Source organism: Ahaetulla prasina, chromosome 14 (genome assembly GCF_028640845.1).
Source record: "Ahaetulla prasina isolate Xishuangbanna chromosome 14, ASM2864084v1, whole genome shotgun sequence".
NCBI lineage: Eukaryota > Metazoa > Chordata > Lepidosauria > Squamata > Colubridae > Ahaetulla > Ahaetulla prasina.
Window position 1 is genome coordinate 17,770,092 of NC_080552.1, and position 27,262 is coordinate 17,797,353.

At 45.1% G+C, this 27,262-nt stretch overlaps 1 protein-coding gene across 2 annotated transcripts in view; it reads left to right on the forward strand.

Annotated features, from left to right (window-relative positions):
- CYTH3 (cytohesin 3) overlaps window positions 1–27,262 on the forward strand; it is a 72,922-nt gene that overhangs the window by 36,108 nt on the left and 9,552 nt on the right. Inside the window, exons 4-9 of one of the 2 annotated variants that reach the window (XM_058157596.1) lie at window positions 3,278–3,344; window positions 6,729–6,847; window positions 12,529–12,609; window positions 20,569–20,681; window positions 21,801–21,949; window positions 22,787–22,898. In XM_058157596.1, the coding sequence (XP_058013579.1) occupies window positions 3,278–3,344; window positions 6,729–6,847; window positions 12,529–12,609; window positions 20,569–20,681; window positions 21,801–21,949; window positions 22,787–22,898 (641 nt within the window). Of the gene's footprint in view, window positions 1–3,277; window positions 3,345–6,728; window positions 6,848–12,528; window positions 12,610–17,444; window positions 17,555–20,568; window positions 20,682–21,800; window positions 21,950–22,786; window positions 22,899–27,262 lie in introns of those variants that run through there. The other variant, XM_058157595.1, reaches the window with a different exon arrangement.

The window sequence follows — 27,262 nt, forward strand, 5'->3', positions numbered from 1 at the left end:
GCCCCGCCGCTGCCTGTTCCCAGGCCGCGACGAGTTCCTCAGTCGTGCCGTGGGCCAGATCCTCAGGAAAGGCCCAAGCTCCGCCAGGAACCTCTCAGGGTCCATCAGGCGCCTGGGACGGAACCAACGATAGGTTCCGTCTCCCTGCGGCGGTGAATGGCGGTTCGGAAGTCAAGGCGAAGGAGAAAATGATCGGACCATGACATTGGTTCTGTTACTAAATCATCTAGTACCAGATCATTTAACCACTGACCAGAGATATAAATCAAGTCCAGCGTGCCTCCCCATGTGCGAGGGGCCATCATTTATTCGAGTCAGGTCTAAGGCCGTCATGGAAGCCTCAAACTCCCGAGCTGCCGTTGATGACAAGCCAACTGACGGCAGGTTGAAGTCCCCCATAACAATAAGTCTGGGGGTCTCAACCGCCACAGCGGCAAGCACCTCCAACAGCTCTGGCAGGGCTGTGGTCACGCAGCAAGGAGCCAGGTACGCGACCAACAAGCCCAACTGGCTCCTATGGCCCCACCGCACATAGAGGGATTCACAGCCGGCAATCTGAGGAACAGTGGCCTCCCTCGGCTCTAGATCTTCCTTAATGACAACCCCCACCCCCACCCCTACCTTGGGCCTCGGCTGATGAAATGCTCGGAAACCTGGAGGACACATCTCAACGAGGGAACCCCTCTGGGCCCAACCAGGTCTCCGTGATGCCCATAAGGTCCGCGGACCCCGCCTGAATAAGATCGCAGATCAGGGGGGCCTTGTTAACCACGGACCGGGCATTACACAACATCAGCCGAAGGTCCAAGCTCTGAGGATCATGGCCACCTGAGGAACGGGTGGGGGCTGGGGGGCCGGAGCACGCGATCGCATTTAGACATCGAACACGTGCTCCCAACTCTCGATACGGCCTCCCCCCCCCGCCATATCTGCCCCTCCCACTTACCGTACAGATCGAAAAGCCCTCTGAACCTGGAACATCGCCCTCCCCCGCCGCCTTCGGACAAGATAGCAAAGTGCCGCGAACATTTCTGAGATATCAGCTGCATTTCCTTGTCCCCTTCACTGGAATGTGGTCCGATGGGGCTCAAATCGCCGGCCAAAGGACGAGGAGGAAGAGGGGGGAGAGAAGGGGTGGGTGGGAGAAAAAATTTTTTTAAGGCTGGAAGAAAGTGGGAAGGGGTGATTTTTCTCCTGGTTGGAAAGGAGTCTTTGACGGGTGCTTCCATTAAAACAGCAAGATTTGAGTGGTGATATCCTGACAGCCTTTTCTTAAGTCCTTAGAGCAGCGTTTCTGGACCTCAGCAAGTTTTAAGACAGGTGGACCTCAACTCCCAGAATTCCCCAGCCAACCAACTGTACCAAATTATAAATGGGGGCTGCATCTGAAAATTTGGAAACCACCTGTGTGATTGTCCTTGATGTTCTTTGAGCTTGAAGACGTTTCATGACCCTACTAGGTCATGTTTTCTTGAAGACGTTTCATGACCCTACTAGGTAACAGCATCAGTACTAGTAGGAAGGAGTGGGGTTTTTGCTCTCTGTTTATATACAAGTGACTCGCCCTGGCAGTGCCTGTGGGAGTGTTCCTGTTGGTTCCTTGATTATGCCTGTTGTTTATAGTTTGATGGTTTGTCTGAGTTGGTAGGACCTTGATTGTACCACCCACACTGAGAGGGCAACCACGAGTATATAAACAGAGAGCAAATCCCACTCCCTCCTAGCATTGATAGTGTTACTGTTGTGACCCAGGCCCAAGTAGGTAGTAGGAAACTCAGTCAGTGTAAAAATAAACAAACTTTATTCGAACAGCTGAGAATTACTTCATTCCCAGCGTAGTTCAACTAAATTAAAGCAAATTCCTCCCAACACAAATTCCTCAGTCCTATCACCAACCTGGGTCCAATTAGGCAAACTGCCAAAGGCCTTTCTTGGCAAAAGTTCAGAAGACACCGATACAATACAAATGCAACAAGACAAAGCTATCAACATTGTTTTCCGACAAAGAGCCCAAGAGCCGTTGCTGGTCTTTTAAGCCTTATGGGAGGGGCCAATCATCCCTTGGTCCTACTCCCAAGTCTTTGCTTGAGCTGCTCTTTGCTTCTGGCAGCTCTTCTCATGCGTGCATTAGGATCAGGCTTCTCCTGTTCCTCTGCCTCACTACTGTCAGCCTCTGGAGGCTCTGGAGTCCGCACATCACTCCCCAATGGCCCTGGCCCCACCTCTGCCTCTGACGCAGAGCCCTGATCCGGGCCTTCCCCAGCCTCCAGGACTGGCCCATATTCTTCCTCAGCTTCATTGCTGTCTGTTGCCAGCTCCGCAGGCTGCGTCGTCGTCCTCCTCCTCCTCCTCCCCTCCTCCTCCTCCTCTCTGCAAACATCTTCCTTCTAGCACTAATGATGTTATCTAGTTTGGTAATGAAACGTCTGCAAGAAAGCACCAAGGACCCCACGTTTCAGTCCCGAGCTACAAATATTCCTTTCCATGGAAAGTATTCGCTAAGCAGGAATTTTTCTGCAGTCTATCAATGTAGACGTTCGCATCAGATCTCTGTGTTTATTCAATGTATTGTATGGTGTTTTTTTTTTCCTTAGCTGCGAGATACGTGCCTTTCTATATCCGGAGCAGGGATAAATTTTAACGGGTTTTATTATATCCTAACCCGCTACTTGGATCTTAGCAAACAAAATCCATTTCCCTCTTATTCAGAGTGTGTTGTTTTAGTGCATCTGGGCCGCGAGCGGCTGAAATGCCTTCAAGATGTGACAGTCGAGGTCTCGGCATCAACTCTTTGTAGGTTGAGCTGGAGAGAGCCTTGCATCCTGCCGCTGGCACCATGCCAGCAATTCTCACGGCGTTTTTTGGCACAGCCTCCTTGGTTTGTTTATCAAGCCTCTGCAATTGTTTTAGTTGTGGGATTGTGCTAGCAAAGCAGAAGTCCTAAACGCTTATTGGCATCCAGACACTCGGCGTATTATTCCATCCGTTCCCTCGAATGAATCCAGTCGAACTGGTTTGTGGGTTCAAACCTTATAATTCCTGGCTCCAGAATATTAAAACGTCATTTATGATTCCTTGCCATGAAGCCAAAGCTACTTTTGATTTTTTTTCTCTTGAGTTAAACAAAATTTCTAAGCCATGAGAAGGGATATTCAGCTAGGATGCGGGCTCCATTGGATGCTAGGACGCTGTCAACAATGGCTTCGTTTTAATTGTGCGAACACATTTCTGTTCTGATCTTTTCCTTTTCCGTTCTCTCTTCCCTCCAAACTGACAGCAAAGCTACCCAAAGGAATAAGCAGGTTGCAATGGGAAGGAAAAAATTTAACATGGATCCCAAGAAGGTGAGGCTTTTTAAAAAATTCTTGAGAGGGTGTACTTTGAGCTGAGTTGTTGTATGTGGTCCAAACCACATGAGCAAACTGTGGTTTGTTTAACCACAGTTTGTTCAGTCAACTATAGTTAGAGGAGTTCATCGCATACTTTAAGCCAGGAGGGAATAACCTTGGCCGCGGTGTGGCTCAGGCTGTAAGAAGCCTGTTATTAAAACACAGCTGCCTGCAATTACTGCAGGTTCTAGTCCCACCAGGCCCAAGGTTGACTCAGCCTTCCATCCTTTATAAGGTAGGTAAAATGAGGACCCAGATTGTTGGGGGGGCAATAAGTTGACTTTGTAAATATACAAATAGAATGAGACTATTGCCTTACACACTGTAAGCCGCCCTGAGTCTTCGGAGAAGGGCGGGATATAAATGTAAATAAATAAATAAATAAATAAATAAATAAATAAATAAATAATTTTTAAGACTTCCAACTCCCAGAATTCTCCAGCTGCAATGGCAGATGCCGTCTTGTTTAATTAACCCACTCCGTTGAACTCCATCGTATCACCTTGTTGGAAAAGTCCAATAAATGAAGCTCGGCATAAACGGTGCTCTCTAAGGCTGTTCGGCAAACCTATTTTTCTTATTACATTTCAGTCTTTAGTTTGTTCTTCCATTTTTCTTTATTAGATCTCAGAGAGACAGTTTAGCGAAAGCACGTGCTTTTTGTCTGGTTCGTTTCTCTCCATCTTAAGAGCTAAATACATCTGGAGCCTCGTCTTCTCCCTAAGGGGTTAGCTTGATTTTGTTTCCGATGATGTTAATTTCATTTTCTTGAGATATCTGGGTTTCCAGAAGACAGGAACTGTTACAAGAAAGGGATATCTGAAGCATAGAGCTGAAAGAGAGGGAGGGGGGGGACTGAAAGAGAAAGGAGTAAAGAAATAGAAAGAAAGAAAAAGAGAGAAAGAGAAACACTGAAAGAAAGAAGTAAAGAAAGAGAAAGAGAAAGAGAAAGAGAAAAGAAACACTGAAAGAGAAAGAAGTAAAGAAAGAGAAAGAGAAAGAAAAAGGAGAGAGAAACACTGAAAGAGAAAGAAGTAAAGAAAGAGAAAGTAGTAAAGAAAGAGAAAGAGAAAGAAAAAAGGAGAGAGAAACACTGAAAGAGAAAGAAGTAAAGAAATAGAGAGAGAGAGAAAGAGAGAGAAATACTGAAAGAGAAAGAAGCAAAGAAAGAAAAAGAAAGCGAGAGAGAGAAACACTGAAAGAGAAAGAAGAAATAGAAAGAAAGAGAGAAAGAGAAATAGAAAGGGGGGAAGGGGAAAGAGAGAGAAAAAGGGAAGAGACCCCTTGAATTGCCACAAATTTCTTTTCTCGTGGTGGTTTTGTGGAAAGAAACATAATTCTTTTTGGTAACCAAATACTGCCTCCAAATGAAAATCTGATTCTTGGGGTTTTTTGTGTGTGTTTTGACTAGATATTTATTTAGGGAAGTTTTTGCAACGCAGGCAAAAGTCCTTGACTTACGACCACAACCGGGGCCAGAATTTCTGCTGCCAAGCAAGGCGATTGTCAAGCGAATTGTGCCCAATTTATACAACCTTTCCCCCCCTCCCTCCATGATTGTTAAGCGAATCAGTGCGGTTGTTCAGCGAATCATATGGGTCGTTAAGCGAACCTGGTTTCCCCCGTCGACTCTATTTACCAGGAAGATGGCAAATGGCGATCCAACCCAGGGGTGTTGCAACCGTCATAAATAGATGCAAGCTCCCAATCGCGAGGATGCTGTCATGGACATGAAGGCGAGGACTTGTCATAAGTGACGTTTTCCTCGTGCTGCTATAACTTTGAGCGATTGCTAAACGAATGGTTTGAAGTGAAGGATTGCCAGGTTTTCTCCACACGCAGAATCACACAGACAGACAAAGGGAGTGTAAAAACAGCAACGGTTTTTCAAGACTAAAAATAGTTTCCAAGCTTGCTAAATATATATATATCTTTGGGCTTACCCTGATAATAAAATAATTCAGTGCATTTTCCTTCTTCGGGAACAGGAAGGATAGTTTTTTCTTTTGGCACCAAATGCTGCGGGTGCCTTCTGTGTCTCTTCGGTCAAAAAATACGTTTGTTTTTCCTTATTTCTCCTCCATCCTAAACCGGCTTTGAACTTTCCGCTTGTTTGTTTGGGAAAAACAAACCCGGTTATTTCCAGACCAGCCGGTTTGTGGTTCCAGCTGTCTCAAGAAGGAAAAAAGAGCAATAAATCTCGCCCAGGAATTGCTCCGATTAAATTCCGGGTTTCAAAAATGTAGTTAAAAGGCCTTTTTCTAAAGGGTTTCAAAAATATAGTTAAAAGGCCATTTTCTAAAGGGTTTCAAAAATATAGTTAAAAGGCCATTTTCTAAAGGGTTTCAAAAATATAGTTAAAAGGCCATTTTCTAAAAGCAGAGTTTGCACAACGAGCTTCAAGTCAAAAGTAAGCAAACTGCATGTTGGTTTAACGTTATTGGTCACAGTCAATCGTTCGATTAACAGTTGTGAAAATAAGCCACAGATTAGCATGGTTTTTAGCAATGAGGCAGCCAAAGGCTTTGGGTGGACAAGTTCTCCTTCTTCAATAAGCCATGGTTAACACAAGCCATAGGTTAGTATAGGATTTAGCAGTGTGTAAGCCCAACCGTGAAGTGGCCAAGAATTAGGATAGATGAGTTTCCTTGCTAATAAACCATGGTTAAAAGCAAGCCATGGGTTAGTGTGGCATTTAGTAATGTGTAGACCCAACCATGAGGTAGCTCTGGGTAGATGTGTTTCCTTGCTCAATAAACCATGGTTAAAAGCAAGCCATGGGTTAGTGCGGTATTTAGTCAACCATGAGATAGCTCTGGATAGATGTGTTTCCTTGCTCAATAAACCTTGGTTAAAAGCAAGCCATGGGTTAGTGTGACATTTAGTAATGTGTAGACCCAACCATGAGGTAGCTCTGGGTAGATGTGTTTCCTTGCTCAATAAACTATGGTTAAAAGCAAGCCATGGGTTAGTACGGTATTTAGTCAACCATGAGATAGCTCTGGATAGATGAGTTTTCTTGCTCAATAAACCATGGTTAAAAGCAAGCCATGGGTTAGAATGCTATTTAGCAATGTGTGGACCCAACCATGATGTAGCTTTGTGTGGATGAGTTTCCTTGCTCAATAACAATGGTTAAAAGCAAGCCGTGAGAGTTAGAATGCTATTTAGCAATGTGTAGACCCAACCATGAGGTAGCTTTGGGTGGATGAGTTTCGGTTGTAAGTCGAGGACTACCTCTATTCTGTAATTCTGGAATGTGAATTTCGATAAACAGCAACAAAGCCTGAATTCTTATCTTCCTTTTATTTTATTTTTCCCCCCCTCCGGCTGCTTTAGGGAATTCAGTTTCTCATTGAAAATGATCTCCTGCAGAACACACCAGAAGACATCGCTCAGTTCCTGTATAAAGGGGAGGGGCTCAATAAAACCGTTATTGGCGATTATCTCGGTGAAAGGTAAGCGGAGGCTGGTTGTGTATCGCCTCAAGGTGGACATGGAGAGCTGGACATAGAACCTCAACTTTCCTTTGCTTTTTTTTTTTATCCATTTACAACAGTTTGTTTAGGGACCGTTCGAGGTTCCGACAGTGGGGAAAGTGACTTACGACCGTTTTTCCACACTTACGACTGTGGCTGCATTTCCACGGTCAACGTTCAGATGCTTGAAAGCTGATTCATACTTACGACGATCGCAGTGTCCCAGGGTCATGGCTGGATCCCCTTTTACAATTTTTCTGACAAGGCAGGTCATTGGAGAAACCAGATTCACCTCACAGCCACATCACTTAACTTAAGAACAAGAGTTATTCACTTAATGACAGTGGCCAGGAAAAATCATAAAATGTCTCACTTTGGAACAAAAATTCGGGGCTCAGTTAAGGTCGTAAGTGGAGGGCTTCCTGCATTTCTTTGTTTGCATCCCGCTTTTATTATTTTGAAAAACAAGTCAAAGACGGCAAACGTAGCCACAAGCTGCTTTTTCCTTTCCAAAAAGGCAAATGAACTTTCTTGATTTTCTCCCCTTGAAAACATTTCGCATCTCATCTAAGAAGCTTCTTCAGTCCAGTTCATGACAGCAAAGTGGAGGGGTAGTTGATCGAATAACCACAGATCCTATCTCCCTCCAGTCCTCCTCCCCTCCCTATGAATCCTTTGATTTTAAGGTTTGATTCTAATATATTGATGTTTTATTAGTGGCTAAGATGCTGAGCTTGTCGATCAAAAGCTTGGCTGCTCAGCGGTTCGAATCCCTAGTGCCGCGTCACGGAGTGAGCTCCCGTGACTTGTCCCAGCTTCTGCCAACCTAGCAGTTTGAAAGCAGGTAAAAAATGCAAGTAGAAAAAATAGGGACCACCTTTGGTGGGAAGGAAACAGCGTTCCGTGCGCCTTTGGCGTTGAGTCATGCCAGCCACACGACCACGGAGACGTCTTCGGACAGCGCTGGCTCTTCGGCTTTGAAACGGAGATAAGCACAACCCCCTAGAGTCGGGAACGACTAGCACGTATGTGCGAGAGGAACTTTTTTTTTTTTTTATATCCAAAAAGTTTTTATTGGTCAAAAAAGGTTTATACAAATACATATCAGGTATGGTAAATTTTCATTTTTCTTATACAAGATAAGAATTTTACTCAAAATTTTAAACACATACAACAGCCATATGGCAAGCAGGTGATACGAAGTAGCTAAGTTTATCAATCTTACATACGCAATAAAGAAGGGTCAAGAATAATCAGAATATCATACAAAGGAGAATAAGGAAAACCAACACAATACCAAATATCATTGTCACTTCCTAGTTTTGGATCTCAGAACTCTGGGTTCAGCCTGACCCAACTCCAGGGCCGCAACAGCGGCAGCCGGCTCCTCCCCACGGTCCTTAACCTCCTTCTTCAACTCCTGGGTCATCTAATTCCAGGAGGGCTTTGTGTTCCTCCACGAGGCCGCAGCCTCCGCAATTGTACTAATTTTTTCGTAATGCCCTCCCGGAAAATCATCAATCCCTCTGGCATCAGCCATCTGAAGCCTACTCCCTTCTGGTACAATTTGCTTGACAAAAAGTAATATTTCTTTCTCATTTCACGTACCTGTCTGGGAATCTGCCTCAGAATGGCTATCTCCCTGCCCCTATAAGTCAGTGCCCCACTCCTATGTTTTCTAAGAATTTCATCTCTTGTCTCTCTTCTCACAAATTTGACATGAACCTCTCTAGGAACTGCATGCGTGCGTGCATATTTTGAATTAACTCTATAAGCTCGATCCACATCCCAATTCATAAAGTCAACACCTCTCCCAAGAAATTCTCCCAACAGTTTAGTCACAACATCTCTCAAGTCTTCTTGGTCCACTTCTTCCAGATTTTGAAACCTAAGGAAATAAGACATTTTATCCATCTGTAGTCCAAGCACAGCATTGCCTGTCGCCTCCTCTCTTTTCTGCACTGCCCGCATCTCTCCCTCCAGACCTTCCACTTTCTGCTTGTTTTCTGCTGAGACTTGTTGAGTGTCCTTTAAAATCCTTTTGGATAGTCACAATTTCTGCTCTTATTTCATCCAGTTTCTTGTCCATATTAGATAACTTTTCCAAAATTCTCCATTTCTCCAGCAGTTGGTCTCTGACCTTTGCCATTTAAAAATTTTTAAAATCCTCAGGCAAGCACAGTATCCTTGTAATTTCCTCCGGATCCACCAGGGGCACTCACAGGAGCAACGAGTCCAGAGTACAGTTAGTCAACCAGGAAGTCAAGGGAAGTGATGTCATCAAGATTCTCATAGTGAAGGCGGAAGCTGGACGCCACCATTGTTCCCCAGAGGAGGGGGCCTCAAACCTCCCTCCTAAATTTCTCCATCACCTCTTCTCCAGAGCTCCACAAAACCGGTAATCTTGTTATTTTAAGTTCTCCTCTCTCCAAAGTGATTCGTGCTCCTTCCAGTCGCAGGGGAGAGAAACCCCCCCGCACTCCGGAGCACTCCACTCACATTTGCCGATATCTCCTTCCCTTCTCCCTTCCTCAATTCTTCTCCGTTCCCTGTTCGCCACCAGGCTGCTGCAATTATAAATCCAAAGCCCCGGTGTCACTGGGCACAGCGGCCTAGGCGACGACCAAAATAATGGCCGCGGCCTGAGGCCTCCGAACCCCTCCGAGCCTAGGACGCGCCAGCATCGGTCCCCCCAGTCCTGTATGTCGGCTGGGAGACCCCTGGCGAGCCGTCCGTGCGGCAGGTGTCCTTTTCGGAACACCTGGCCCCTAAGGGCCTCAGAGGCGGCCGGATTCGGACACTGGAGGCAGGAGAGACACCTCCAGATGTCCGTTGCCGCCGGATACCAGAAGTCGTCTCAATATGTGCGAGAGGAACTTTTACCTAAGACAGACGGCCTATACGTATTTATAAGTAAATATGTAAATAAATACATAAATAAATATCCACATACCAAAAATATTTTTAAAAGACTTGGCTGTGTTTGCTTGCATTGCTGACAGGTAAAAGTCTACAGGGCATTTATATAATTGGGATTTAGGAGGTGCGGAATTCAAACCAGGATAATTTCATATTAATGATATGCCTTGGTTTCAATCTGTTGAGGCAGCAGCTGTATTATTTCATTTTTCTTTTCCTCTCCTCTTTTCCTTTCACCCTCTCAACAAACAGGTGAGTTACTTCACCGGTTTACAAAGAAGGAAGTCGTACTTGACCAAAAAATTATCCCGAGAAAAACTTAGAATTCGATAATAAGGAGGTTGTCAGGGTGCCCACTGGTTTTCCCAGTTGCAATGTATGGCTATGAAAGTTGGACCATAAGAAAGGCCGAGCGCCAAAGAATTGAGGCCTTTGAACTTGGACTGCAAGGCCATCAAAGTGGTCAGTCCTAGAGAAGATCAACCCTGACTGCTCTTTAGAAGGCCAGATCCTGAAGAGGAAACTCAAATCCTTTGGCCACCTAATGAGAAGGAAGGACTCCCTGGAGAAGAGCCTAATGCTGGGAACGATGGAGGGCAAAAGAAGACGGGGACAACAGAGAACGAGGTGGCTGGATGGAGTCATTGAAGCAGTCGGCGTGAGGTTAAATGGACTCCGGAGGATGGTAGAGGACAGGAAGGCCTGGAGGAACATCGTCCATGGGGTTGTGATGGGTCAGCCACGACTTCGCAACTAACAACAGGGTTCCCACAGATGCCCTAATTAAATCATGAGCCTCAAGCCAAGCTTCAAAAGAAATCCAGTTATTTATTAGGAGCTCCATGTCAGCACGTAACCAAATGAAGCCAGCTCTGACCCCACGTAATTTACGGCCCTAAATCACGACCCCGTTTCCCCCCTCCCCCCAGGGTGTATCATCAATCGCATTCCCCAACGCAGGGAATTTCATGGGTTGTAGAGAACACTCCCCTCCAGTTGCTGTGGGTAACCCTGGGATACAACCTTGCGAAAGATATGCCTGGAATGTGCTCCTGTTTTTAGCTGCAGTGTTGCTTCTTTGGTTCCCTCTCCCCCTTGCTTATGGGAACTCGAGAGCAGGCCAGCTTTGCGAGTTGACAGAGGTCTTGAAGAAAGATCTCGAGATGTTAGTGACATAGTGAAGGTCTCGAGATCTCTCACTCTCCTGGAGCCTCTTCGCTAAACTGTGTTATTGCTGTTGTTGGTATGGTTGTGTCAAAGTTTAAAAAACAACAACAACCCACCTTAGTTTGAATCCACCACGTTCATTTCCTCTTGGCAAAGACAGCCTAGTATTTACACAACCGTCGGCTTGCCTCGGATTTAATGAATGGGTTGTTCGACATATTAATTAAAATTCTTGGAAAGGTTTGCCGGGCTCCCTTCGGAAACCGCCTGTACAAAAAAAAAAAAATCCACCTACCTTGCCTTAGATGGAAGCGGATCCACAACTTTTTAATCTACTTGTATGCCTTTCGAACACACCCTGTTGAATGGCAGGGCTTTTGTATTGGCCATGATGAAATGATGATGAATCGTTGTCTTAATGAGGTTCTCACTCGCACTGAAAGGAAGGGGGTGGGTGCTCCTGTTTCATGGTTGTTTGTGTCATCCAGCATCTATGTCTCTGAGCCGTTCTTTGTACTCTCTGAGCTTGGCTGATTTCTTGCAGACGTTTCATTACCAAACCAGGTAACCTCATCAGTGCACTGAGGATGTTATCTAGTTTGGCAATGAAATTTCTGCAAGAAAATAGCTAAACTCAAGAGAGCACCAAAGACCACAAAGTTGTCGTATTCCTCCTTCTCCTCCTCTCTTCCTTCTTCCTCCTGTCTCCTCCTCCTATCTTCTTCTCTTCCTCCTCCTCCTCCTTTCTACTTCTTTTTTTTATTATTATTATTATTATTATTTGAATTTATATCCCACTCTTCTCCGAAGACTCAGGGCGGCTTACACTATGTCAAGCAATAGTCTTCATCCATTTGTATATTATATACAAAGTCAACTTATTGCCCCCCAACAATCTGGGTCCTCATTTTACCTACTTTATAAAGGATGGAAGGCTGAGTCAACCTTGGGCCTGGTGGGGCTTGAACTTGCAGTAATTGCAAGCAGCTGCGGTTAATAACAGAATGCTTAGTCTGTTGAGGCACCAGAAGCCCCTCCTCCTCTTCCTGCTCCTCCTCCCCACAAACCTCACTTCTTTCTACCACTGATGATGTTACCTAGTTGGGTAATGAAATGTCTGCAAGAAAACAACCAAGCTCAGAGAGCATCAAGGACCATACAGTCCTCCTCCTCTTCTTCCTCCTCCTTCCTCCGTCCTTCTCTCTCTCTCTCTCTCTCTTCCTCCTACTGTCTTCTCCTCTTCCTCCTTTCTACTTCTTCCCCTCTTCCTCCTCCTCCTCCTCCCTACAAACCTCACACCAAGTTCAAAGAGCATCAATGACCATACAGTCTTCCTCTTCCCCAAGTTTTGCACTTTTCCAATTAGCTAATAATAAAAATAATTTCTTAATTGTTCTTGTTGTTGATGATTATTGTTGAAGGTTTCCTGGTTTGGACCAGTGACTACAGCTTGTAACAGGCCAATTAAAAGAATAAAACAAAATAAAATAACCCCTCAACCTCAAAAAGCCCAACATGCGAATATTAAATTAAACTGTGAACTATTTTCAGCTTCTTCATCTTTTCTTTTACAGGGATGACTTTAATATTAAAGTACTTCAGGCGTTTGTTGAGCTCCATGAGTTTGTGGATCTCAATCTCGTCCAAGCATTACGGTAAGAAGTCTTCTTAAGAGGCTGTTGATGGGGAAAAGGGTTAAAAATGCTTGACGCTGTAGTACAGTGGTTCTCAACCTTTATAGTGCTCGACCCTTTGATACAATTCCCCACGATGTGGCGACCCAACCATAAAATTATTTTCGTTTGAATTGATCGCGCCTGAAGCCGTATCAGCTAGCGATCTGAACTGCTTGCGATTGCCTTGAGGACGGAGGCATTAAAGCAGAGACTCCTCCCCTATTAAGTTTATCGTGCCTGAAGCCAGATTAGGCTAGCGATTGGGAGTGATTGCAGCTGGCTTGAGAGGGAGACATCAGAGCAAAGATTTCTCTCTTTTTTAATTCATCGTGCCTGAAGCCAGATTAGGCTAGCGATTTGAAGAGCCTGCAGCTGGCTTGTGGAGTCAACCATTGAGCGCGATTCTTCGACTGCAAGTATACTTCCCATATTTCCGATGGTCGAGGCGACCCCTGGCAAATCGTCATTCGACCCCAACGGGGTCCCGACCCACAGGTTGAGAACCGCTGCTGTAATAGAAGAGGGAAAGGCTATTTAACAAGGTTTTCTGGTCTTGTGAAGATCCATAGATTTAGTTCTATCTTGATCTTAACAGAAGGATACAATCAAGATCAAGGGAGGTACTAATATCACCAGTGCTGGGTTTCAAATTTTTTTACTCCTGGTTCTGTGGGCGTGGCTTGGTGGGCATGGCATGGCTTGGTGGGAGTGGCAAGGGAAGGATACTGTAAAATCTCCATTCCCTCCCCACTCCATGGGAAAGGATACTATAAAATCTCCATTCCCACCCCACTCTAGGGGAAGGATACTGCAAAATCCCCATTTCCTCCCGATCAGCTAGGACTCGGGAGGCAGAGAATAGATGGGGGCGGGGCCAGTCAGAATTTTTACTACCGGTTCTCCGAACTACTCAAAATTTCCGCTACAGGTTCTCCAGAACTGGTTAGAACCTGCTGAAACCCACCTCTGAACACCACTCTATAAAGCCTTAGTAAGACCACACCTAGAGTACTGCATCCAGTTTTGGTCACCACACTATAAAAAAGATGTTGAGACTGTGGAAAGAGTGCAGAGAAGAGCAACCAAGAGGATTAGGGGACTGGAGGCTAAAAGATACGACGAACGGTTACATGAACTGGACATGGCTAGTCTAGTGAAAAGAAGGACCAGGGGAGACAGGATAGCAGTCTTCCAATGTTTGAGGGGCTGCCACAGAGAGGAGGGAGTCAAGCTATTTTTCAAGGTACCCGAAGGCCAGACAAGGAATAATGGATGGAAACTGACCAAGGAGAGATTCAACCTAGAAATGAGGAGGAACTTTCTGACAATGAGAGCAATTAACCCATGGAACAGAAGTTGCCTTCGGAAGTTGTGGGAGCTTCATCCCTTGAGGCTTTCAAGAAGAGACTGGATTGCCATTTGTCAGAAATGGTATAGGGTCTCCTCCTTGCCCTCCTCCTCTTCCTGCTCCTCCTCCCCACAAACTCCACTCCTTTCTAGCACTGATGATTTTACCTAGCTGGGTAATGAAATGTCTGCAAGAAAACAACCAAGCTCAGAGAGCATCAAGGACCATACAGTCCTCCTCCTCTTCTTCCTCCTCCTTCCTCCGTCCTTCTCTCTCTCTCTCTCTTCCTCCTACTGTCTTCTCCTCTTCCTCCTTTCTACTTCTTCCCCTCTTCCTCCTCCTCCTCCTCCCTACAAACCTCACACCAAGTTCAAAGAGCATCAATGACCATACAGTCTTCCTCTTCCCCAAGTTTTGCACTTTTCCAATTAGCTAATAATAAAAATAATTTCTTAACAATTAAGAAATCAAGATGGCAGCACTATCCTTCTGATAGAAGGCCGCTCCCTTTTGGCTGCCATCTTGATTATTTTTTTTAACCAACCCTTTGGTCAAGTCTTTGCTGTCCATCCTAGGGATCACATTTACTTCCCCATAGCGACTAAGCCACTGTTTGGCTATGTTTGCACAGGGGACAAACTCTGTTGTGACTTCAAGAAAGGCAGGAACCTATTCATAGATTGTGGGGACGAAGCCACCCCGGACCATACAAATCATGGCTTCTTTAGAAAGATGTTTAGAATAACAGAGTTGGAAGGGACCTTGGGGGTCTTCTAGTCCAACCCCCTGCTTAGGCAGGAAACCCTGCACCACTTCAGCCTAATGGTTGTCCAACATCTTCTTAAAAACTTCCAATGTTGGATCATTCACAACTTCTTCAAGTAAGTTGTTCCACTTATTAATTGTTCTTGTTGTTGATGATTATTGTTGAAGGTTTCCTGGTTTGGACCAGTGACTACAGCTTGTAACAGGCCAATTAAAAGAATAAAACAAAATAAAATAACCCCTCAACCTCAAAAAGCCCAACATGCGAATATTAAATTAAACTGTGAACTATTTTCAGCTTCTTCATCTTTTCTTTTACAGGGATGACTTTAATATTAAAGTACTTCAGGCGTTTGTTGAGCTCCATGAGTTTGTGGATCTCAATCTCGTCCAAGCATTACGGTAAGAAGTCTTCTTAAGAGGCTGTTGATGGGGAAAAGGGTTAAAAATGCTTGACGCTGTAGTACAGTGGTTCTCAACCTTTATAGTGCTGCGACCCCTTTGATACAATTCCCCACGATGTGGCGACCCCAACCGTAAAATTATTTTCGTTTTGAATTGATCGCGCCTGAAGCCGTATCAGCTAGCGATCTGAACTGCTTGCGATTGCCTTGAGGACGGAGGCATTAAAGCGGAGACTCCTCCCCTATTAAGTTTATCGCGCCTGAAGCCAGATTAGGCTAGCGATTGGGAGTGATTGCAGCTGGCTTGAGAGGGAGACATCAGAGCAAAGATTTCTCTCTTTTTTAATTCATCGCGCCTGAAGCGAATTCGCTAGCGATTTGAAGAGCCTGCAGCTGGCTTGTGGAGTCAACCATTGGAGCGCGATTCTTCGACTCGCAAGTATACTTCCCATATTTCCGATGGTCGTAGGCGACCCCTGGCAAATCGTCATTCGACCCCCAACGGGGTCCCGACCCACAGGTTGAGAACCGCTGCTGTAATAGAAGAGGGAAAGGCTATTTAACAAGGTTTTCTGGTCTTGTGAAGATCCATAGATTTAGTTCTATCTTGATCTTAACAGAAGGATACAATCAAGATCAAGGGAGGTACTAATATCACCAGTGCTGGGTTTCAAATTTTTTTACTCCTGGTTCTGTGGGCGTGGCTTGGTGGGCATGGCATGGCTTGGTGGGCATGGCATGGCTTGGTGGGAGTGGCAAGGGAAGGATACTGTAAAATCTCCATTCCCTCCCCACTCCATGGGAAAGGATACTATAAAATCTCCATTCCCACCCCACTCTAGGGGAAGGATACTGCAAAATCCCCATTTCCTCCCGATCAGCTAGGACTCGGGAGGCAGAGAATAGATGGGGGCGGGGCCAGTCAGAATTTTTACTACCGGTTCTCCGAACTACTCAAAATTTCCGCTACAGGTTCTCCAGAACTGGTTAGAACCTGCTGAAACCCACCTCTGAACACCACTCTATAAAGCCTTAGTAAGACCACACCTAGAGTACTGCATCCAGTTTTGGTCACCACACTATAAAAAAGATGTTGAGACTGTGGAAAGAGTGCAGAGAAGAGCAACCAAGAGGATTAGGGGACTGGAGGCTAAAAGATACGACGAACGGTTACATGAACTGGACATGGCTAGTCTAGTGAAAAGAAGGACCAGGGGAGACAGGATAGCAGTCTTCCAATGTTTGAGGGGCTGCCACAGAGAGGAGGGAGTCAAGCTATTTTTCAAGGTACCCGAAGGCCAGACAAGGAATAATGGATGGAAACTGACCAAGGAGAGATTCAACCTAGAAATGAGGAGGAACTTTCTGACAGTGAGAGCAATTAACCCATGGAACAGAAGTTGCCTTCGGAAGTTGTGGGAGCTTCATCCCTTGAGGCTTTCAAGAAGAGACTGGATTGCCATTTGTCAGAAATGGTATAGGGTCTCCTGCTTGAGCGGGGGGTTGGACTAGATGACCTATAAGGTCCCTTCTAACTCTGTTAATCTGAATCTATCTAAGATGATCAAAGGTCTGGAGGCTGAAACATGAAGAAGGGTTGCAGGAACTGGGCCTGGCTAGTCTAGTGAAGAGAAGGACCAGGGGAGACATGACAGCAGCCTTCCAATATTTGAAGGGCTGCCACAGAGAGGAGAGGGTCAACCTGTTTTCTGAAGGCCTGACAAGGAATAATGGATGGAAACTGAACAAGGAGAGATTCAACCTGGAAATAAGGAGACATTTTCTGACAGTGAGAACCATCAACCAATGGAACAGAAGTTGCCTTTGGAAGTTGTGGGAGTTGCATCCCTGGAAGCTTTCAAGAAGAGACTGGGCTGCCATCTGTCAGAAATGGTGTAAGGTCTCCTGCTTGGGCAGGTGGTTGGACTAGATGACCTGCAAGGTCCTTTCCAACTCTGTTAATCTGTTAAATTAAGCATTGTGCACAACCACCTACACTAAGCCAGTTCGTGCAGGAATAGCTGGTGTGTTAGGTGATTTCAGCTAATGTTGGTTTCTTAATATAATTCATAGCTTAACCAATGAGCCTGTATTGCGATTGTCTACAGAGATAATTTTTAAAAATGACAATTAATTTCTTAATTGTTCTTGTTGTTGATGATTATTGTTGAAGGTTTCCTGGTTTGGACCAGTGACTACAGCTTGTAACAGGCCAATTAAAAGAATAAAACAAAATAAAATAACCCCTCAACCTCAAAAAGCCCAACATGCGAATATTAAATTAAACTGTGAACTATTTTCAGCTTCTTCATCTTTTCTTTTACAGGGATGACTTTAATATTAAAGTACTTCAGGCGTTTGTTGAGCTCCATGAGTTTGTGGATCTCAATCTCGTCCAAGCATTACGGTAAGAAGTCTTCTTAAGAGGCTGTTGATGGGGAAAAGGGTTAAAAATGCTTGACGCTGTAGTACAGTGGTTCTCAACCTTTATAGTGCTACGACCCCTTTGATACAATTCCCCACGATGTGGCGACCCCAACCATAAAATTATTTTCGTTTTGAATTGATCGCGCCTGAAGCCGTATCAGCTAGCGATCTGAACTGCTTGCGATTGCCTTGAGGACGGAGGCATTAAAGCAGAGACTCCTCCCCTATTAAGTTTATCGTGCCTGAAGCCAGATTAGGCTAGCGATTGGGAGTGATTGCAGCTGGCTTGAGAGGGAGACATCAGAGCAAAGATTTCTCTCTTTTTTAATTCATCGCGCCTGAAGCCGAATTCGGCTAGCGATTTGAAGAGCCTGCAGCTGGCTTGTGGAGTCAACCATTGGAGCGCGATTCTTCGACTCGCAAGTATACTTCCCATATTTCCGATGGTCGTAGGCGACCCCTGGCAAATCGTCATTCGACCCCCAACGGGGTCCCGACCCACAGGTTGAGAACCGCTGCTGTAATAGAAGAGGGAAAGGCTATTTAACAAGGTTTTCTGGTCTTGTGAAGATCCATAGATTTAGTTCTATCTTGATCTTAACAGAAGGATACAATCAAGATCAAGGGAGGTACTAATATCACCAGTGCTGGGTTTCAAATTTTTTTACTCCTGGTTCTGTGGGCGTGGCTTGGTGGGCATGGCATGGCTTGGTGGGAGTGGCAAGGGAAGGATACTGTAAAATCTCCATTCCCTCCCCACTCCATGGGAAAGGATACTATAAAATCTCCATTCCCACCCCACTCTAGGGGAAGGATACTGCAAAATCCCCATTTCCTCCCGATCAGCTAGGACTCGGGAGGCAGAGAATAGATGGGGGCGGGGCCAGTCAGAATTTTTACTACCGGTTCTCCGAACTACTCAAAATTTCCGCTACAGGTTCTCCAGAACTGGTTAGAACCTGCTGAAACCCACCTCTGAACACCACTCTATAAAGCCTTAGTAAGACCACACCTAGAGTACTGCATCCAGTTTTGGTCACCACACTATAAAAAAGATGTTGAGACTGTGGAAAGAGTGCAGAGAAGAGCAACCAAGAGGATTAGGGACTGAGGCTAAAAGATACGACGAACGGTTACATGAACTGGACATGGCTAGTCTAGTGAAAAGAAGGACCAGGGGAGACAGGATAGCAGTCTTCCAATGTTTGAGGGGCTGCCACAGAGAGGAGGGAGTCAAGCTATTTTTCAAGGTACCCGAAGGCCAGACAAGGAATAATGGATGGAAACTGACCAAGGAGAGATTCAACCTAGAAATGAGGAGGAACTTTCTGACAGTGAGAGCAATTAACCCATGGAACAGAAGTTGCCTTCGGAAGTTGTGGGAGCTTCATCCCTTGAGGCTTTCAAGAAGAGACTGGATTGCCATTTGTCAGAAATGGTATAGGGTCTCCTGCTTGAGCGGGGGGTTGGACTAGATGACCTATAAGGTCCCTTCTAACTCTGTTAATCTGAATCTATCTAAGATGATCAAAGGTCTGGAGGCTGAAACATGAAGAAGGGTTGCAGGAACTGGGCCTGGCTAGTCTAGTGAAGAGAAGGACCAGGGGAGACATGACAGCAGCCTTCCAATATTTGAAGGGCTGCCACAGAGAGGAGAGGGTCAACCTGTTTTCTGAAGGCCTGACAAGGAATAATGGATGGAAACTGAACAAGGAGAGATTCAACCTGGAAATAAGGAGACATTTTCTGACAGTGAGAACCATCAACCAATGGAACAGAAGTTGCCTTTGGAAGTTGTGGGAGTTGCATCCCTGGAAGCTTTCAAGAAGAGACTGGGCTGCCATCTGTCAGGAATGGCGTAAGGTCTCCTGCTTGGGCAGGTGGTTGGACTAGATGACCTGCAAGGTCCTTTCCAACTCTGTTAATCTGTTAAATTAAGGCATTGTGCACAGCTACCTACACTAAGCCACAAGACAGTTCGTGCAGGAATAGCTGGTGTGTTAGGTGATTTCAGCTAATGTTGGTTTCTTAATATAATTCATAGCTTAACCAATGAGCCTGTATTGCGATTGTCTACAGAGATAATTTTTAAAAATGACCATTAATTTCTTAACAATTAAGAAATCAAGATGGCAGCACTATCCTTCTGATAGAAGGCCGCTCCCTTTTGGCTGCCATCTTGATTATTTTTTTTTTAACCAACCCTTTGGTCAAGTCTTTGCTGTCCATCCTAGGGATCACATTTACTTCCCCATAGCGACTAAGCCACTGTTTGGCTATGTTTGCACAGGGGACAAACTCTGTTGTGACTTCAAGAAAGGCAGGAACCTATTCATAGATTGTGGGGACGAAGCCACCCCGGACCATACAAATCATGGCTTCTTTAGAAAGATGTTTAGAATAACAGAGTTGGAAGGGACCTTGGGGGTCTTCTAGTCCAACCCCCTGCTTAGCCAGGAAACCCTACACCACTTCAGCCTAATGGTTGTCCAACATCTTCTTAAAAACTTCCAATGTTGGATCATTCACAACTTCTTCAAGTAATTTGTTCCACTTATTAATTGTTCTGTCAGGAAACTGGGTATGTCTAGTTTAATGAAAAGAAGGACTAGGGGAGACGTGATAGCAGTCTTCCAATATCTCAGGGGTTGCCCCAAAGAAGAAGGAGTCAAGCTATTCTCCAAAGCACCTGAGGGCAGGACAAGAAGCAATGGGTGGAAACTCATCAGGAGAGAAGCAACTTAGAACAAAGGAGAAATTTCCTGACAGTGAGAACAATTCATCAGCGGAACAACCTGCCTCCAGAAGCTGTGAATGCTCCAACACTGGAAGTTTTTCAGAAGATGTTGGATAACCATTTGTCTGAAGTGGTGTAGGGTTTCCTGCCTAAGCAGGGGGTTGGACTAGAAGACCTCCAAGGTCCCTTCCAACTCTGTTAGTCTATTCTATACTTTAATCGTATTTTATCATATGACTTTCTGGATTCCTTGGCAGGCAATTCCTGTGGAGTTTTAGGCTGCCGGGAGAAGCTCAAAAAATTGATCGCATGATGGAGGCGTTTGCTTCCCGCTACTGCCTTTGCAACCCGGGGGTCTTCCAGTCTACAGGTGAGTGGGCGTGGCCTTCCCTACCTGTATTTGTCTTTATCGGTTGGAGACTCCTCATCTTGCAAGCCTCAAAGTGTTTGGTGTTGTAATAACTTGGCTGGCGGTTGTCATTGGTAACAACTATTGAAGGTTTGTTTTGGAAGGTTGCTGTAAATATCTTTAGAGCAACTAGGGTTGGAAGGTAGGGAAATTGGCCGTGTACAGGTAATCCTCGACTTATTACAGTTCATTTAGTGACCGTTCAAAGTTACGACAGCACTGAAAAAAGGGACTTAGGGCCAAAGGTGAAATCCTATTTTTTTTAACTACCAGTTCTGTGGGGCGTGACTTTGTGGGTGTTGTGTGACTTTGTGGGTGTGGCTTGGTGGGCATGGCAGGGGAAGGATACTGCAAAATCCCCATTCCCTCCCCACTCCAGGGGAAGGATATTGCAAAATCTCCATTCCCACCCCACTCTGGGGCCAGTCAGAGATGGCATTTGCTGGTTCTCCGAACTGCTCAAAATTTCCGCTACCGGTTCTCCAGAACCTGTCAGAACCTGCTGGATTTCACCCCTGCATACGACCATTTTTCACACTTATGGCCTTGGTAGCACCCCCATGATCACGGGATCAAAATTCAGACACTCGGCAACAGCTTCATAATTATGACCGTTGCTGTGTCCCGGGGTCACGTGATCCCCTTTTATGACCTTCTGACAAGCCAAATCCACGGGGAAACCCGATTCACTTAACAACCAGGTTACTAACTTACCCGCGGCAGCGATTCGCTTAACAACGGTGGCCAGAAAAGTCGTAAAAATGGGGGCAAAACTCACTGAACAACTGTTGAGCTTTAGCGACGGATATCTTGGGCTCAATTGCGATCGTCAGCTGAGGATTCCCTGTCGTCATTTCATGCGAACAAAGCTGAAATTCAGTTTTAAATTCAGGTTTTCCTTCTCGGCTTGGTGCCTGAGAGAGTTGTGTCCCCAGTTCAACACAACACAACCTTTTCTCTGCCGGGGGTCTTTAAGAGAAGAGAATGTAGTTGTTTACTTGATTCCTAATTTGCCAGAGACTGGTTTTTACAAGGAGCTGTGGGGGGACAAACCTTCTGCTTTGATCTCCCATTCTCCAGATACCTGCTATGTCCTCTCCTTTGCGATCATCATGTTGAACACCAGCCTGCACAACCACAACGTGAGAGACAAGCCAACGGCGGAGAGGTTTATATCTATGAACAGAGGGATTAACGAGGGAGGAGACCTCCCAGAGGAATTGCTACGGGTAAGTGGCTTTGCAAACTGTTGTGACCCAGGCCCAAGTAGGTACAGTAGTATTAGACGCAATCAGTTCGAAAACAAACTGACTTTATTAGAACAGCTGAGAATTAAACTCATTCTCGTCGTAGTCCATGCTAATTCAAAACAAATTCTTCGTAACACAATTCTTCAGTCTTGTCACCAACCTTGGTCCAATTAGGCAAACTGCCAAAGGCTTCTCTTGGCAAAAGTTCAGAAGCAGAAGATGCCGACAAGAAAGAAATGCAACAAGACAAGAAACAAGTCTATCAATGTTGCTTTCCGACAAAGAGCCCAAGAGCTGTTGCTGGTCTTTTAAGCCTTATGGGAGGGGCCAAGCATCTCTTGGCCCTACTCCCGAGTCTTCCTCTTTGCTTGAGCTGCTCTTGCCTTCTGGCAGCTCTTCTCATGTGTGCATTAGGAACAGGCTCCTCCTGTTCCTCTGCCTCTCTACTGTCAGCCTCTGGAGGCTCCGGAGTCCACACATCACTCCCCGATGGCCCTTGAAAAAAAGAGTCTTGATTTCTGGACAGGATGTAGGAGAAGAGCTGGCAGAGCTGGGGGAGGTGGAGTGAAGTGAGTCATCAGCCTAGAGTCATTACATTCCCAAAAAACGGTCCAAGTCTAACCCTCCTCCCGAATTCCATTGACCCTTACCTGGCGCCAATTCAGATCTGAACTTTAGTTGACTAGATTCTCCCGCAGAGGCTTGAGCAATGAATCTTCTGAACGGCCATTTAGAGTACGTCCAGGATCCTTTGCGCCTGGCCCCAGAATCCGTGATGTGTGGTGTTAACCTTCTCTGCTCTCTGGTTTCTTCCAGAATTTATACGAAAGCATTAAAAACGAGCCCTTTAAGATTCCAGAAGACGATGGGAACGATTTAACCCATACCTTTTTTAATCCAGATCGAGAAGGCTGGCTCCTGAAATTAGGTCAGTAGAAGCATTCCTCCCTTCCAGCTTTTTCTTCGGCTTTATCTTTTGCTCTTTCCGGCCTTCCATGGCTGGGCTGGAAATCACACCCACACACACACCCACACACCCCGAACGGCAGCATTATCCCTTCCTGCTGAAATCATTATTTCACTGGGAAAATGTCTTGCTTTTTGATTATTTTTACGCCAAGCTGCGGAAGGTTACCAATCTCACCCTGAAAGCATGCAGCCCGTTTTGTTTTCGAGCATTATTATTATTATTATTATTATTATTATTATTTGAATTTATATCCCGCTCTTCTCCGAAGACTCAGGGCGGCTTACACTGTGTTAAGCAATAGTCTCATCCATTTGTATATTATATACAAAGTCAACTTATTGCCCCCCCAACAATCTGGGTCCTCATTTTACCTACCTTATAAAGGATGGAAGGCTGAGTCAACCTTGGGCCTGGTGGGACTTGAACTTGCAGTAATTGCAAGCAGCTGTGTTAATAACAGACAGACTTAGTCTGCTGAGCTACCAGAGCATCCGAGCCCATCAAAAAAGTTCGGTTGGATTTAAATGATCTCTCATCAATACGTAATTCTGTAATGTACTTTTTCACCATGGGTTACCAGGAAATACGCAAGCTTTTCCCTTTTATACCTGAATGTCTTCTGTTTCTCCCCCTCCCCCCGACTCTTGTTATTTGTGCCTTTCTGTTAGTTTTGATTTGGGGTTCTAATTTTTTTGGGGGGGGAAACGAGTGGTTTAAACGTGCCTTCTTGTTTTCCTTTTGGGCTGAGATCTATCACCTTTCTGTTGTGTGACTGGCTGTCTCTTCTTATTCTGCGTTAGGAGGTAGGTATCTCTCTTTTCATCTTCTCTTGCTTGCTTCTGCTTTCCTTTAATCCTTCCTCACCATCCGTTTTTCCTGACATTTCTCTACTTGCCACTAAATGGCTCAAGCGGAGCCTGCAGAATTGCCGCCGCCTAAATTTAAACCATTAGCAAATTATTGAGTCCTTGGTAATATCTTAACATCCTCTCACTGACCAGCTTGATTTAGGGCAGTTTGATTCTGTGGAGTGTGAACTTTCTGGAATTAGAGCGCCTAAGTAGCCTTGAAGTTTCCTTTTTATTTCTCGTTAAAATATCAATTGCTTGGATTTTGCCGCAACAGATTCTTTTGCATGGAACAGGCTAAATTCCAGCTCCGATTAATGCCATTGGCATCAACTTGTCTTTATTCCAATGTCAGAAATGGATGCAAACAATGCGAATTGACGCAGGAGATTCTTATTTAACGGACATTTTATTAATAACGGACACTCTCATGTTAGTCTGCTAAAGTGTGGCATCGGTGTAGTATATTTCTGTTTCTGCCCTAGTTATTGGTATCTTTTTTTTTCTATGTTTGATCCCTGAGCAGCAGCTTTTAGAAAATACCGTCTGGTTGTACTTATCAGTTGTCATAATAAGACAGTTATGAGACAGTTACGGATGTATTACTGGACTTTTCAAGGTTGGTAGATTAGCAATGGGAAGAATTCAGGCAAGGAAGAGTTTATATAAAGGGTAATTCATATACACAATCCTCCCATCTGTAGAGGAATTCTGGAATGGTTTTGCAGGAAACCAGAAGATTATCTTATTAGGCAGAAGTTATAGGTGGGGAACACCTTCCCCCATTTTAAATATATTTTTAATTAAAATTTCATGTTCGCTGTATAACTCAAGACCCAGTTCATCCTCGGAGCTTGTGAGTTGGGTTTCCAAACGTTTCGTTACCAGCCTAGGTAACGAAACGTTCGGAAACCCAACCCACAAGCTCGGAGAACGAAACTTCCCCCTTATTCTACTACACTTCAGCTACAGATATTCACCACTATGGCAAACAAGAGGTTCTCCAAAGTCATTCAGACTCTGAGGAAAGAATAGACAATTAATAATTGAGATCCTGTCAACTCAGAAAGGATCCCTGGCCTTCTCTCAAGTTGCCATTGGAAAGGAGGGGGATGGGAAACTGATAAAACAGCACCCCAGCCAAAGACAGATGCACATTCCAGACTTCTCTCTCTCAAGGCTGTATCCCGGGGTTACTTACAGCAGCCGAAGGGGAGTGATCTCTACAACCCACGAAATTGCCCTGTCGGCGAATGTGATTGATGACACACCCTGGAGGGAGGGGGGGAAACAGGGGCATGATTGGGGCCGTAAATTACGTGAGGTCACGGTTACATTATTTGGGAACGAACCCTGACAGATCCAAGCTCTGCTGTTCTTTTGAAAAGGGCTCGGTTACAAATTCAGGTTTTGTGGGCCGATCAGCCCAGGTAGCATCTGTTTTCATTCCCAGTTAACTGGGACTCATCTCAGTCATCTTGACTATCAACTTGTTTCAGAGTCTAACCCTTGTCCATGTCAGAGGCAGGAACTGTCTCCTGCCCTATTTTAATGCTACAGAGGATGGAAAATGATGTAATGAATTGCAGATGGTTTTCCTCCTCCTCATGGCTGGCTTGCCAGAAACCTTTGCCAGAAATCTGAGGTTTGTTTTATTCTTTGGCAAATCTGCCTTCTCACAGATCACAAAAAGGGTTTTTTTTGCTCCAGCGATCCCCCAGGATTAGTAATGAGAAAAAAACCATTCCTGCCCCTTTTTCATAAATAATCCCCAGCAAATGTTTAAATTCAGCCCCAAAGGTGCTTTTTCAAGAGGCAAAACTGGACTTTCTTTGTTGTTCTTTCCCTTCTCATCCAAGAAGCTTCTTCAGCGTCAGAGAGCCGAAGAAGCTTCTTGGATGAGAAGCGAAATGTCTTCAAGGAAATGTCAGGGTTCCAAGTAGCACCCCGCACCCCACCAATGAAAAAAGACTCCGAGGCTAGAAATTCCTCAAAGTTCCATTTTTTGAGAGATGTCATATTGGCACATCTGGGAAAACCTGAATCTGAAAGCTTCCAGGTTTTCCCCACCCAAAGGAAAGTTCAAGTCCCTGCCCAGCACCCACATGTCCATCACGTGGCCCAATCAATGCACCATCCCAACTGGAGATGCCTCCCAGTCACACCACTCCAGGTGCAGGGCAGGATGCCCTTGACTCTCAGAGAAAGGAATGTTATTTTGACTACATATCACCCTGGCTCCATACAATCCCCCCTCCCAGTTTCCCACAGCACTAAATATGGCAGGCCTGAAGATCCAATGTAAAAGATGGCTTCCAGGCCTGACAGGAAAAACATAGAAAGTCCAGTTGCCTCTTGAAAAAGCACCTTTCGGACAACCTAAGACAGTGATGGCAAACCTTTTTGGCATCGAGTGCCCAAACCGGAATGTGTGTGTATGTGTGTGTGGCAGAGTACTGAAAACCTGAAGATCAGCTGGCCGGCGTGCGCATGTCTGTTTTTTGGCTGGTTTTTTTGGCCATTTGCAATCAGTTTTTCAGGCCGTTTTTAGGCCATTTTGGGGTTGTTTTTGGCCCAAAAAACAGCCTGGAAAATGGCCTGGTTTTGGGCCATTTTCAGGCTGTTTTTCAGGCCATTTCCAGGCCATTTCAAGGCTGTTTTTGGCTTGAAAAAGGCCTGGAAAATGGCCTGGTTTTTGGCCGTTTTCAGGCTGTTTTTCAGGCCGTTTTCAGGTTGTTTTGGACTGGTTGTGGCCTGAAAAATGGCCTGAAAACAGCCAGGAAAAGGAATGGTTTTTGTCCGTTTTCAAGATGTTTTTCAGGCCATTTTCAGATTGTTTTGGCCTGAAAAATGGCCTGAAAACAGCCAGGAAAAGGAATGGTTTTTGTCCGTTTTCAAGATGTTTTTCAGGCCATTTTCAGATTGTTTTGGCCTGAAAAATGGCCTGAAAACAGCCAGGAAAATGGGCTGGTTTGGGGGCATTTTCAAGCCGTTTTTCAGTCTGTTTTCAGGGCTGTTTTCAGGCCATTTTTGGACTGGTTTTGGTCCGAAAAACGACCTGAAAACGGCGTGGAAATTGGCCTAGTTTTTGGCTGTTTTCAAGCCATTTTCCGACGCTCTGGCGCTCGCAAAGACCAGCTGTCCATGTTTTACGACAGGGTATAAAGTGTGCAGTTTTTACATTGCACAGTTTGCAACATAGAGGTAGTTTTAATCCAATGAAAATTGGGATGAGGATTTCCATTGCTAAGCTGTGAAGTTACCTGGTTTTATGATCTTTTTTTTTTTTGCCATGCTTGGGCAGTAAACCATTGCAGTTGTTTAAGTGAATCACCAGGCCATTAAGTGAATCCAGTTTTTCCCATTGATTTTTCTTTGTCGGAAGCTAATTGAGAAGATCATAAATGGTGATCCCCCGATCCCGGGATGTTGAGACTGTCATAATTTTGATCATGTGACTCTAGAGATGCTCTG